Source organism: Fusarium flagelliforme (assembly GCF_020744385.1).
Source record: "Fusarium flagelliforme strain FIESC 12 MPI-CAGE-AA-0113 chromosome Unknown B0J16scaffold_4, whole genome shotgun sequence".
Lineage (NCBI taxonomy): Eukaryota > Fungi > Ascomycota > Sordariomycetes > Hypocreales > Nectriaceae > Fusarium > Fusarium flagelliforme.
Genome location: NW_025763506.1, coordinates 4,172,189 through 4,185,060, shown reverse-complemented (window position 1 = coordinate 4,185,060; position 12,872 = coordinate 4,172,189). Strand labels below are relative to the sequence as shown.

Genomic DNA, 12,872 nt, shown 5'->3' with positions numbered 1-12,872 from the left:
TCTTTTCAGAGACAGGAACAGACCTTGAGGAATCTCAAGCTCAATTCGGTATTCGAAGCATGAAGCTAGAGTCTTCTCTCCTTTGAGGGATGCTCAACAAGAATCTGCCAAGATACCAGGCTCCTTTCGTTCTCGGAGATAGTGTCTCAGTGGACAGTTCTTGGCTCCCTCTTGTCGGTAAAGGATCTCCTCCATCAACATGTGAGCTCGACACTATGTCAAATCAAGCTTATCTGGAATTCAGCTTAATCTTAGTATCCGAGAGCCAGCATGCAGCTCCTCGTAAGGCGGGGATTTTCAGCAGCAACACACTCACAGAGCCAATGCCAACAACCTCCCTCGAACGTGGAGTGAGACATGTCAAGTCAGGGGCACTGCATTCTTTGCTTGTTGGACCACAACGCCATGTCTCAACAGTCACGGCACACTCGACTTTGCCTGCGTTGGGCTCGATGCATTCGTCGAGAACACACTGCGGGACTATCGGCGCGGGCTTAGTCTGTGATTCCCAAAGGGAGACCATACAATCTCAGCCTTCAATATGGGAGCCAATCTTGTATAAAGAGAGGGCTTGGTTCCGACCTAATATCAATTTCTTTCCTCTCATCATCAAGCAATTCAAACATCCTCGATCCCTTCGCTTCCTCTTCCGAGAGCTGTTTCCAGTCGTTACCCCCACAGTCATTCGCTCATAATAAGAATCTATCATCAACAAGATGCGTTACACCGAGATCCTCGCCCTGGCCATGGGCAATGTGGTCGCCGCCCAGTTCGACACCACTCGCTTCGCCAACACCACCACCACCGAGCCTCAGACTGAGACCGGCACTCTCACCACTGACACCGCCACTGCCACCACCACTGGCGCTGCCGGCGGTGGCATTGGAAACCCCGATGGCTTCAACTTCCTCGGCTGCTTCTCCTCCGAGAACGGTTTCCCCAGCTTCTCTCAGGCCTACTCCAACGAGGAGAACGACTCTGAGCAGTGTGCTGATGCTTGCTTGGGCTCCAACTTCTTCGGTCTTTACGACAACACCTGCTACTGTGGTAGCGAGCTTGACTTCGACATCTCTTCTGCCGTTGGCACTGACGAGTGTGACATCGTCTGCCCTGGTGACGACTCCGAGAACTGTGGTGGCCTCACTGGCGATCGTCTCCAGCGCCGACAGGTCTCCGTCAACGTTCTCCTCTCCATCTACGTCGCTATCGGTGTGATCCCCGGTGACACCGAGACCATCACCAACACCGACTTCGTCACCGAGACTCTCCCTGCCCGCACCACCACTGCCACCGTCACCGTCACCGATGACGGCAAGACTGCCACCAAGACTGTCACCCAGGTCATCCCCGTCATCCCCACCGATGTCATCATCATCTGCTACGGTAACTACTGTGCTCCTCAGGCTCACTGCCCCAGCTGCACCAAGTGGCAGGTCGTCTGTAACGATGGCTTCTGCCACCCTGAGGAGTGCTACGACGACACCTGGAACAAGCTCAAGATCTGCAACGACGGACACTGCTACTACGCCGACTACAAGGACGAGGAGTGCAACCAGCGCATCGTCTGCTACGGATCTGACTGCCAGCGTGACCAGCACTACTCTGTCGACTACGCTCGCAAGTTCGTCTGCGATGTCGATGAGGACCGATACTACTTCGATGACTGCAAGGATGACTGCTACACCTACGAGAAGTGCTCTCACGGCGAGTGCGAGCCCGTCCACCCTCCTGTCCACCCCGAGCCTGTGCACCCTCCCAAGCAGATCACCCCCGGCAAGCCCCCAGTTGTTGTCGTCCCCGAGCCTGAGCACCCCGTCCACCCCGCTCCTCCTGTCAAGAAGCCTGAGCACCCTTACTACCCTGAGCACCCTAAGGAGCCTGAGCACCCTAAGGAGCCTGAGCACCCTAAGGAGCCTGAACACCCTTCCAAGCCCGCCCCTCCCGTCAAGGAGCCTGAGCACCCTACCCCTCCTACCAAGGAGCCTGAGCACCCCTCCAAGCCCGCTCCTCCTGTCAAGGAGCCTGAGCACCCTGCTCCTCCTGCTAAGGAGCCCGAGTACCCTGCTCCTCCTGCTCAGACTGGCTCCAACGCCAAGCCTGAGGCTCCTGAGGACCACCCCGTCGTCACTGCCGGCGCTGCCCAGAAGACCTTCGCTGGTCTTGCCGCTGCCGTCGCTGGTGTCGCTTTCCTCCTGTAAAGCGTTCACCTTTGACATCATCATCTTCAATTCTTGAAACTCAACCTCCTTTGTGGGGTATTTTCTTCTCATGATGAAGACTTTTGGCGGGCATTGCCTCTGCGGGGGCACGGTTTTGCATTCTCATCACGGCCTTTTTCTGCTTGCCTTTCGCTGGCAGCAGAATCAAAACACGCACATGTGTAACGCTTAACGTTCTCGGTTCATTCTTACACCAGTCGGCTTCAAATTTGGGTATTATAGATCATGGTCTGGGATATCGGTTTCTGATAGATTAGACTTTGTATTTTGGTTCCCGAGTTTCGATGGTGGTTACTTTTTGGCGATTAGAAATTAGTACTATTTCGGCTTTAATACGGCTTATGACCTTTACTCTTACTTCTCTGCTCCTCAAATTGTGATTGTGACTTGTCTGCTCCTCATTCTCACTGTTCAACCTTCACTGTCTCAATAACCCACTTTGCTTTTCTGGATGCATTGCTCACTTGCAGCTCTGTCTCAGGAAGCACTTAACACTAAATCTTACCATCTTCCTTGCAGCTTTCTGTATGCAAGGGAACCTCTTGGCATGTTACATCAAATCAAGCTTAGGTATAACCCTAAGTACACTTAGCAGCTTGGTGAAGTCTATCTAGTGACTGCAACTAGACTAGACTCGGCCTGTGAAGCACAGCATAGCTATCTGAAACCCATCAAATGTTTAGGCTGGCTTCCTGATACGCATTCCCGAGCACGGAAAACGATATCCTAATTCTCCAATTTTATATGCCTGCAGGATTGTCTATCAAGCTCATCCTGTTCGGCCGAACCAGGGATATGGTCAACAGTGACGTGGGTTTGGGTTCTATGGGCCAAGAACTTTTGTATCGGCCGAGTCGTTGAGATGAAAGGTTTGCTTTGGGACAAGGTTGCGAAGAACCACTGATCAAGAACCAGTCCGTGCTAATGCCAAGGAAATAACGAGATTTCTTCAATAACGGCTCATCCGTCAAGCGAGTCTCTTCTGATAGACACACTACTTCAGTACCAGGAATACGTTACCGCACATTCGGTAGAGTATGCAAAGCACCAACCTCTCGGTATCAGTGATAATGTCTTGCATCTTCCTATCTGGAACCGAGATTCTTCAACCCCCAAAGCAAGGTTTTATATACCCCTGCTGGATCACGAAGTTTTTCATCCACATCTCAATTCAGGGTCCAATGCAATGGTCCAAGTGCTACTCGTCTGAGAGACCCAGAGGGGCATGATACTGACCGAGGTCGCAACGGCAGGGTTGTTCGGAATCTGTCATGTCAGATCTCAGATTTAAAATTCTTAAACGTCGAGTCGGCCGAGTGTGCATAGACCTTGTCCTAGCTGTAAGAGGTGTGTGATGGTCACTCTCAGACCGCAACTACGTAACGGTTCTTGTCGTACCGATAGAAGGGAACGCCAAGGGCTGCAGTTGCAGGAATGAGGCCATCCATACCTCCCGTATAAGAACCATGCGTTGTTAATGACCAAGGTTTATAAGATTATGTAGACCCCATTTGTTGAAAGAACAAGCATCGTAAACAAGTCCACCGCTTCGGTCCAGCTCCGGATACATGGGAGAAAGTAGAGCCGCTGATAGGTTCTACCCTTCTAGAAGAAAAAGTAACGTTCCACACACAAAAATTGTAGACTGTACATGATTGGAGGTTTTATTTACTGCGGGATGGTGCGAGATGCCCTGCATCAAGGTGGGATAAAGACCCAAGCCCGAGGAAGCGGGCATGCCCAAGCTGATACTTTACCTGAATGAGTTTAGGATACGAGCGGTTTACTATCAGTAGTTTTTAGCCTATTTTACTGACAAGCCGTTGAATTGGATTGTTCCATCGTGTTCTTAAACTCTAGATAGCTTCATCGGCTCTTGACGAGTAGGATCCCACTCTCCGTATTAGGCACACAATGTAACTGTAGTGGACCTACAGAAAAAAGTGTGACCGCTCAAAGGTAGTTCTGTTGGTTGGTCGTGACATCCTTGACCTTGACCTTGCTGCGGCAATGAAATGCAACGCGTGCAGTACCAACAGTCTGGGTCGTCTGCCCCCCTCTTCGGGCCTCGTCTCGTCTCGTCATCTGGGGCACGGCAGGGTCAGCCACAATCTGACATTTTTCCAGAGTGTCGGTATATGTCATTGACTGCTTCAACATCATATATCATAGTGATAGTCATAGTATACCGGATATTACAGTCCGTAAGCCGAGGTTCCACGAGTCAAGACAAAGTACATATGATAATAGCAGCTACTAGGTATCATGGTTTAATACTGGAACCTAAAGCTTAGTGATAATCCTCCTGCATATTTCTCCTCTTTTTCCTTGATAGCTTCTATTCCCATTATGTACTAAGAAGCCATCGTAGTTCCGTGGGAATTCCTAATTTAACCTAGTTGTACTCTACTTTCTGCTGGGTCTTTACCGTCTTCTCGTTTTTTAAACTGTAGACTACCTGGACCCTTTCATTTAACCTAGTTTCCTCTTCTTTCAACCTCACCCCATTCTTCCCGGCCGGCACCATCACCTGAAATATTCGCCTCAATTATTATTTTATAGGTGCTCAGATCAGTTCTTGCGCTACACCACAAAGCATTGATCAACTAGCGCATCGACACTGTGGACTGTAGACTGTACCTGGCCAGTCTAGCGCATATCTCCGTGGTTCCCGTTCGGATCTTGAACCTTCTTCAAAACTCTGTTCTGTTCCTTTTAAACCTCGGTTTCCAACACGGATCGAAACCACATCAACCGCAGTATGCGCCTCTCCCTACCACAATGAACTCGCCGCCGAATTCGCTTAACCGCCCATCAAACGAATCTTCCCGGAAAGACTGCGCGACCGATACACGTCGCCAAATGGTTCCTCCTTCGCCGGCATCCTCTGTCGTCTCTCCGCTCACTGTCGGTTCCACTCACGAAGCCGCTGTCATACAGAGCATTGAGCGCGGCGAGTACGCGGCTGATGACCTTGACGAGACTCGCAGCTTGACCGATAGTATACGAGAACATATCGTCGAGGGAGGATTGCGTTATCATTCATATAAGAGCGGGTGAATATGACTTTACTGGCGGGTTGGAATAATTGGCTAATGCTTGCCTAGGAAATACCTTTTCCCCAACGACGAAGCCGAACAGGATCGTGAAGAGCTCAAGCACAACTTGACAGTGTATCTATGTGAGGACAAATTATTCTTTGCGCCGATCGGACCTATATTAGAAAAAGGCGCTGAGGTCCTTGATCTTGGCACCGGTATTGGAAAATGGTGCATCGATCGTATGGCTCTCCCGAGACAATGTCAATTGAGACATCTAAACTGACATCGCACAGTCGCCGATAACTACCCAAACTCACAATTCCACGGCATGGACCTTTCGCCCATACAGCCCGACTGGGTCCCCGAAAACGCTCTCTTCTTCGTCGACGACATCGAGCATGAAGCCGGCTGGACATACTCGGAGGACCACTTCGATTACATCCACATTCGCCATACACTCCATTCAATCAAAAACCGAGAAGAGCTCTGGGATCGCATCTGGAAGTACGTGAACCAATTGCGCTCTTGTTGATACAGTAATTAACATAGAGCAGACATACAAAACCTGGAGGCTACGTGGAAGTACAGGAATTTCTTTACACAGCAGCTTGCGATGACACATCATGCGACGGACCCTACGCATGGCGCGACTTCTGCAATTATCTGAAAGAAGGCATGGCAGCCCTCGGCACCGACATTCACGGCATCAACTACGTCCACAGCGAGCTATCCCAAGCCGGTTTCGAAAACATCACGACCAAGAGCTACAAATGTCCTGTCGGACCATGGGCCAAGAAACAACGTCTACAAGAGTGCGGCCATGTCATGCGCGACGCTGTAATGTGGGGACTCGTCGGTCTATCTCGACGACCATTCCGCGATGGTCTCGGTTGGACGTTGATCCAGATTGAGATGTTTCTCGTTGAGGTGCGCAAGGCGTTGATGGAGGAGGTTAATGGATTGCCAAAGTATCACACTTACTTTCCTTATTACAACATACACGCTCGGAAACCACTCAACGCAGCGCAAGAATGAGACAAACACAACGATAATAACGATTTAACGACAAATAACATTATAAAACAAATGAGCATAAGCAAAACTGGAGCATGGATTGGCGTATAATGGTTGCATACTATATCACCTGGATGGCGCAATTTGGTGGTAAATTTCGTTAGTTTTATTTCATTACAATACCTGGGCAGTTGGTGATAGCCGCGGCAATTGAATACGTTCTACTTTGACTGCATGGGATATCTGAGACAACTTGCTTTAATACCTCCGAGACCCGCCCCATCATCTGTACTCAGGGCCGATCCTACTGAAGTACCTGTTGAAACATCAACACAAGCGGGTCACAAGCATAAAGTCCAAGTTTAACAAGAAATTCTGTTCATTGAAAGGGGTGTATGGGTATCCCGTAACTATCTGTTCTGTCCATCATATTACAGTGTCTAGTAGTAAAAAGGTCGTATGTACATGGGCAAACATGCCGTCTATGATAAAAAAGGCTTCTTCATCACATCAAGAAAACAAAGCCTCGCCTCTAAAAAATTCCAATCATTTTTCTCATCTCATACACAGCACAAGACGTTTGTTTTTTCTTTTCTTTTTTTCCTTTAGGCCTTTTGAGCCTTCTCCTTCTTGGCCTTCTTGAAGGTCTTCTTGGGCATGCGAGCAAGCCAGTAGATGAAGAGCGCGGCGGCCATGTTGAAGATGATGTAGACCCAGATGAGACCAAAGTTGCGCCAGCGGTCGGCGTAGTCAATGTTGACACCTGCGAGGTAGGTGTTTGTCTTGGCGATACTGCAGTACTGGCAGTTTGAGGTGGCATCTTCATCGACGAGGTAGCCGCCCATCATCTGGATGTAGTCACCCATGTACTCGACACAGGTCGAGCCGTTGGGTGGGTTGAGAGGAACGAGTTCGTTGCTGGCACAGGTGACGTCTGTGTTGGCGACACCAGTTGCTAACATGCCTCCTACTATGTACGTAAACGGCGATACGTAGTACATGAAGATCCAGAAGCCGGGAAGAGTGTCCTTGGTAGCAAGGACACCACAGAAAATAAGACAAAGCATGAATAGCAAGTTGGCAACGTTGGCACCACCTTCAGCTGTCTCAAATCCAGCAATGATCATGGTCGAGAATGTAGCGGTAAAGAGGAGGAAAGCCAACAGCAACAGGAACATGAGAGCACCACGCTCGGTGGTTTGGCCAGCGGCAGAGGCGTTGTTGTAAAGACCGACGGGATAGTACCATCCAAAGTACATAATGACGGCCATTAAACTGTTCCAGGGAAGTTCGACAATAAGTTGCGCAAGCATAAAGATCTTCCATGAGTAGACCTTGGAGGGCCGTTCACGGACTTCATACAAAGAACGCTGAATAACGAACTGCGGCATAGACTGTTGTACCAATTGACCGAAAATAGTGAGCAAGTTGAAGATGGCAAACATCTGGTTCTGGAGACCCTGGATAGTGTTGGGAGCCTTGAAGAAGACGAAACCGATGAAGAGAGCGACGAGAGAGCAAAGGGCAGCCTTAGAGTAGATGTAAACAGGAGTACGCCAGTACTGCTGGAACACACGGTAGAGGACTTCCTTGAGTTGAACGCCAAAGGGAGCAGCGAACTCGCGGTAGCTACCATCGTCGACATCGGTGTCAGTAATGCCCTGCTTCTCCTGCTTGATACGCTCGAGTTCAGTTTGGACTTCCTGGTATTCGGGGCTGTCGCGCCAGGTCTGGAACCAGTCAAGGTCGGTGTGAGATCCGGGAGCAGCGCCAATAACTTCCAACATCCATTCGGCAGGGTTGGCTTCGGGAGGGCAGGTCTTTCCGCTCATACGTTCGAAGTAGCTGATCATGGTGTGGGAGTTCTCGCCGATATCACCGAAGTAGACAGTCTTACCACCCTTGGCAAGGAAGAGAAGTCGATCGAAGCGCTGGAACAACATGGCAGAAGGCTGGTGAATTGTGCAAAGAATGGCTTGGCCGGCGTTGGTCAACTTCTCAAGAAGGTCCAGAATAGCCCAAGAGGTCTGAGAGTCGAGACCAGAGGTAGGCTCATCGACGAAAAGCAGCAGAGGAGGCTTGGCAGCAAGTTCGACACCGATAGTAAGACGCTTACGTTGCTCAACGTTGAGACCCTCACCGGGAACACCAACGACGGCATCGGCATATTCTTCCATATCGAGCAGCTTGATGACCTGGTCGACATAGTCGAGCTTCTCTTGCTTGGGAACGTGAGCGGGCTGGCGTAGAAGAGCACTGAAGTTGAGGGCCTCTCGGACGGTCGAAGTCTGAAGGTGAAGATCCTGCTGCTGAACATAACCGGTCTTGCGCTGGAAGGACATGTCTCGAGGGTTACCGTCAACCAACATCTCGCCTGTGATAACACCCATAGAAGTACGGTCGGCCAAACAATCCAGAAGAGTGGTTTTACCAGCACCAGAAACACCCATAAGAGCAGTGAGAGTACCGGGCTTAACCCAACCATCAACGTTGTTCAAGATTTGGCGAGTCTCATCCTTGATCTTGACCTCATAACAGACATCATGCCACTGGAAAACCGAAGTCTGCTCCTGGAGCATACCACCAGCCTGCTTGGTTCCGCTGGCTCGGCTGCGGGTGCGCTCGGCAGTAACCATAGGACCAATGTGAGCCATGGCGGCCTCGGGATCGGAGTGCTTCTTCTCAGCGTTGGCAACGGCAGCAGGCTTGTGACCACGTCGGTAGACCAGAACCTCACCCTTGGACTTCTTCTCAGAGACAAGTTCGGCGGCGGTCATGTAGGTGATGGTGAAGAGGACAATCCAGGCAATGACGATTCCGAAGTTGCGCCAGCGGTTCTCCCACTTGTAGCCGAATTGCAGCTCAGCGTAGCGGTCACCATTGACAGCCGATCTTCCAGGTTCAGCACCGACAGCGCTGCAGACACGGCTGTCCTGGGGTACGTCGGCGTATCCCTGAACTGCGGGAGATGGGATGAACTGGTTGCACTCATAATCTCGGTTGTGGAACTCGTTGACAACTACGGCCTCGAAAGCGTAGGCAATAGGGTCAATCCAGTACAGCCACTTGCACCAACCAAGCATATAACGCTTAGGAATAACGAAACCTGTGAAGATAACGAGATCCAAAATCAGAATAGCGGCGGGAACAAGAGCCTGGAAAAGACTTCGAGTAGCGGAGGCGATAGTACGGAAGATCATAGACATGACCAAGACGACAACGAACGACATCAGCATGAAGAAGAAGAAGGCTCCGGGTTCTCGTTTCAGGTTGGTCATGAAATAAAGCGTAAGGTTGAAGACGATGGTATTTGCGACTTTATACGGTAAGTCACAAAGCATCGAGGCGATGGCTTCGGCGGACGGATGATAAAGGGCGTAACGACTATGTTTTTCCACGATTGGACGTTGTGCATACAGGGCCAAAATCTGGTCACAGTTAGTATTGCGCACACGAAATGAGAAGCACTGAAACTTACCTCGAGAGCACTAGCGAAAGCGTTCATCAAAACAGCAAAGAAGAGGAGAGCACCACGCTGGAAGAAACTGCTTGAAGTCTCATCGAGGTTGTAGAAGACGGAACCGATAATAAGAGCCATGACGAAGTTACCAATAAGAGAGCCAACGGTGATACCAGGATCACCCTTGAGACGAAGCCATCCACGCCACAGACAAAGCTGAATCTGCTGCATGTAGGAGAGAGTGTAGGGAGACTTGGCTCGCTGACGCTTGGCCTGCTGAGCCTGCTTGGAAGCACGGAAAGCCTCGGCATCAGGACCGTTGATGGGGTGAGCAACCTTGTACTCCTCAATCTCAACCTGAAGAGCCTTGTACTCGGCGCTGTTCTTCCAGGCAGTAGCAAACTCATCGGGGGTTCGGGGAACCTTGCCCTTGAATCCCTCTCGCACGATTCGCTCACTAGGAGCAGTCATGGAGGTTAGGAAATCAGGAGTGGTCTGGCGAGCAGGGCACTCAAAACCGAGGTTGACAAAGTATTGCTTGGCAGCGTCGGCGCGGCCAAAGAAGATCTGGCGACCCTCGTAGAGAACGGTGGCCTTGTCGAAAAGGTCGTAAGCGCTCTGAGGAGACTGGTAGATGGAGACAACGGCGGTGTTGTTGAAAAGCTCGGTCTGGAGACGAAGGGTTTTGCAGAATTCGATGGCGTTGGCAGAGTCGAGACCTCGAGTAGAGTTATCCCAGCACTGCAGAGGAGCTCCGGAGAGGGCAGCCTCAGAAATGGTGACACGCTTGCGCTCACCACCAGAAACACCACGAATGTATTCGTTACCAACGCGAGTGTTGACGGTGTGAGAAATACCAAACATGGCCATAACGACATCTCGGAGGTGGTCGGCGAAATCGTTCCTGTTCAAGCCTTGGGGAAGCTGGCGGGGCTGTCGGGCGCGGGCGGCGAAGGTGAGGGTGTCGCCAACGGACAACATAGGGAAATGGACATCGATTTCGGCAGTGTAAATGGCCTCACCACGGTGATGAGAGTGCATCTCCTTAGCGCTCATACCTGTGACGCAATGTTAGTGATACTGATTCCAAGGCGCATGTAGATACCGAAAAGGCGTGTTCCACGCGAAACAAGCTCGCGTTGCTCAACAACCACGATCGAGTTTCGTGAAACCAAAACACCCCTTTTCGCAACTTCACTTACCCTGGTAGTTGAAGTAAGAGCCATCGTCAACGTAGATACCGTTGAGCTCACCGGCGATCGTCTTGAGCGTGGTGGAGCAACCAGCACCGGGAGGTCCAAGAACGACAAGCATCTCACCAGCGTGCACGACACCGTCGAAGTTGCGCAGGATATCGATGCGCTGTCGGCTTCTGCCAGTAACTCGGCCGACAACATCGTCAAGAGCCAACCACACGTTACCAACATCAGCCTGGTAATCGCTGGCGCCACCGTAACCGTAGACGTTGAGGTTCTGGTAGCAAACACCAGCAGATCGGAAACCGGCACCATCTTGTCGCACTAGCTCGACGACAGACTTGGCCCATTCGCGAGCGTTAAAGTTGGGAGAGTTGGGGTTGAGAGGTGAATCCTCGCCGGCCTGGAAAGGGTTCTGTCCGCTGGGGTGAGTGCCAGAGGCATGCGAATAAGAGCGCGCAAGGGCCTGGACGATAGAAGTTCGTCGCTCCATCTCGGAATCATCCTCGTCGTCGCCCTTGCCGAGAGTGTCGGCAGGTGATGAGGAGGGCTTCTCGTTAATCGCTTCATCGTCGTGCTCGTGCTGATCGGCATAGGGCACGGGATGGCCAACTGAACCAGCACCAGGAGCACCCTGCCTTGCAGCAGTGGCGTCGTTGTTAGCGTTGATCCCGTAGAGAGCCGACATTGTGAGTTGTGACGGCAGGTTCTACTAAAGAGATCTCGCAATTGAGTCTCGCGGTTTGGGTGGTGACTACCCAGCTGTTGCCGCGCTGTTTCCGTATACGATAGCGAAAATGAATTTAGAGTTGAGTCGGTTTGTTATTCGAGTAGAGTGAGTTAAATTGGTTGTCAAGGTGGGATTATAGACAAAAACCAATGTAAACAAAAAGAAGAAACAAGAGAAGGGTATTAAAAGTGTTTCTAAGGATCGACAGTGAAAGGACAGCCGATCGAAGGACTGGAAGATCCTATGAGACAGACGTGTACAAGAACAAGAAAAGGAATCAGAGGCGAAACGAGGAGGGAGGTCAGGAGAATATGTAAAAATGAATGAGGTCTCGGTTCGTCATCCACAATGTAGCCCCGGGCTTCTCTAACAGTCCAGAAGTTCCAACAGATGGAGATAAACTCGCGTGGGTCAAGCTCACTAGCCCGAAAAGCGAAGTATAGACGACAAGGGTGGCCGCCAAGCTAAATTCTAGCGTGCCTTTTGGAAGTGCAAGCGGATGCGGCTGCAGGCTTTGAATGGCTCTGTTGTTCTGCTGTCAGTGTCAAACATGTTGGGAGGGCGGCCGCTCCGAGGGGTACTTTTTATATTTTACATTATCACAGCTGCAATGCAGAGCACTCTGATCAACAATTGTTGGTTCCATGATATTCCGCTCTCAAACAGTCACTGACTCAAAAGCGCATCGCCACGTTGTCCTGATTCCTTCCAAGTCGATCATCTTAGACGAGCTGTTTGATGATGCCTACAAAGTCCGCAACAAGTCCCCCTGCGCCTCTCCATATTTCCCCGGTATTGTCCTTTTCGCATGCTTCCAAGAACCCGACCCGATACGGGGGCGTTATTTGACCCAAACATCAGCAGCAATCAGTGACAAAGAAGACAAGATATAAGCGGATAACGGGTTACCTTCAGACTCCGACACTCCTGGACTAATAAGCGAAGGATCCCGGGAATGAACTGCATCTGGACCCCACTAACTCCGCGACGGAACCTCAAAATTGGTAAACCAAAACTCACCCCTGGATGGTGTGCGCCGTAGAGACGTGTAAGAGGACAGTCGCGATATTTTGCTGATGGTTGTGGTTGCTAAAGGCTCACATCAGCCAACAACAACAAATGCGATTGCTCAATTGGAAAGTTATGGTATGGGAATTCTGACAAGCCGGATCTTTTGACATGGCATGTTGCACGCGTTTCTTTTCTTACACC

At 50.7% G+C, this 12,872-nt stretch overlaps 3 protein-coding genes across 3 annotated transcripts; 2 read left to right on the top strand and 1 right to left on the bottom strand.

Moving 5' to 3' along the window:
* Positions 1-716: 716 nt before the first annotated feature.
* Positions 717-2,198, top strand: B0J16DRAFT_356083 (uncharacterized protein; the record flags this gene model as incomplete). The annotated part of the gene is made up of 1 exon (XM_046129451.1): positions 717-2,198. The coding sequence occupies one exon, from the start codon at positions 717-719 to the stop codon at positions 2,196-2,198; it is 1,482 nt and encodes a 493-aa protein (XP_045983566.1).
* Positions 2,199-4,873: 2,675 nt separating this feature from the next.
* On the top strand, positions 4,874-6,618 carry B0J16DRAFT_144708 (S-adenosyl-L-methionine-dependent methyltransferase). Its single transcript, XM_046121945.1, has 4 exons — positions 4,874-5,275; positions 5,327-5,499; positions 5,554-5,764; positions 5,815-6,618. Exons 1-4 carry the CDS (start codon positions 5,001-5,003, stop codon positions 6,293-6,295), a joined length of 1,140 nt encoding a protein of 379 aa, XP_045983565.1. The 5' UTR covers positions 4,874-5,000; the 3' UTR covers positions 6,296-6,618.
* Positions 6,588-11,789, bottom strand: B0J16DRAFT_144704 (ABC-2 type transporter-domain-containing protein). The gene is made up of 3 exons (XM_046121944.1): positions 10,937-11,789; positions 9,753-10,792; positions 6,588-9,702 (listed from the first exon to the last, which is right to left on the bottom strand). The coding sequence occupies exons 1-3, from the start codon at positions 11,616-11,618 to the stop codon at positions 6,880-6,882; spliced, it is 4,545 nt and encodes a 1,514-aa protein (XP_045983564.1). The 5' UTR covers positions 11,619-11,789; the 3' UTR covers positions 6,588-6,879.
* Between the last annotated feature and the right edge of the window lie 1,083 nt (positions 11,790-12,872).

Excerpts from the sequence above, each read along its gene's own strand:
- B0J16DRAFT_144708 (XM_046121945.1), top strand. The coding sequence starts at position 5,001 with ATGAACTCGCCGCCGAATTCGCTTAACCGCCCATCAAACGAATCTTCC. Across the intron at positions 5,276-5,326 it reads TATCATTCATATAAGAGCGG|GAAATACCTTTTCCCCAACG; the intron begins GTGAATATGACT and ends ATGCTTGCCTAG. Across the intron at positions 5,765-5,814 it reads CTCTGGGATCGCATCTGGAA|ACATACAAAACCTGGAGGCT; the intron begins GTACGTGAACCA and ends AACATAGAGCAG.
- B0J16DRAFT_144704 (XM_046121944.1), bottom strand. The coding sequence starts at position 11,618 with ATGTCGGCTCTCTACGGGATCAACGCTAACAACGACGCCACTGCTGCA. Across the intron at positions 10,793-10,936 it reads CTCTTACTTCAACTACCAGG|GTATGAGCGCTAAGGAGATG; the intron begins GTAAGTGAAGTT and ends ATTGCGTCACAG. Across the intron at positions 9,703-9,752 it reads CTTTCGCTAGTGCTCTCGAG|ATTTTGGCCCTGTATGCACA; the intron begins GTAAGTTTCAGT and ends AACTGTGACCAG.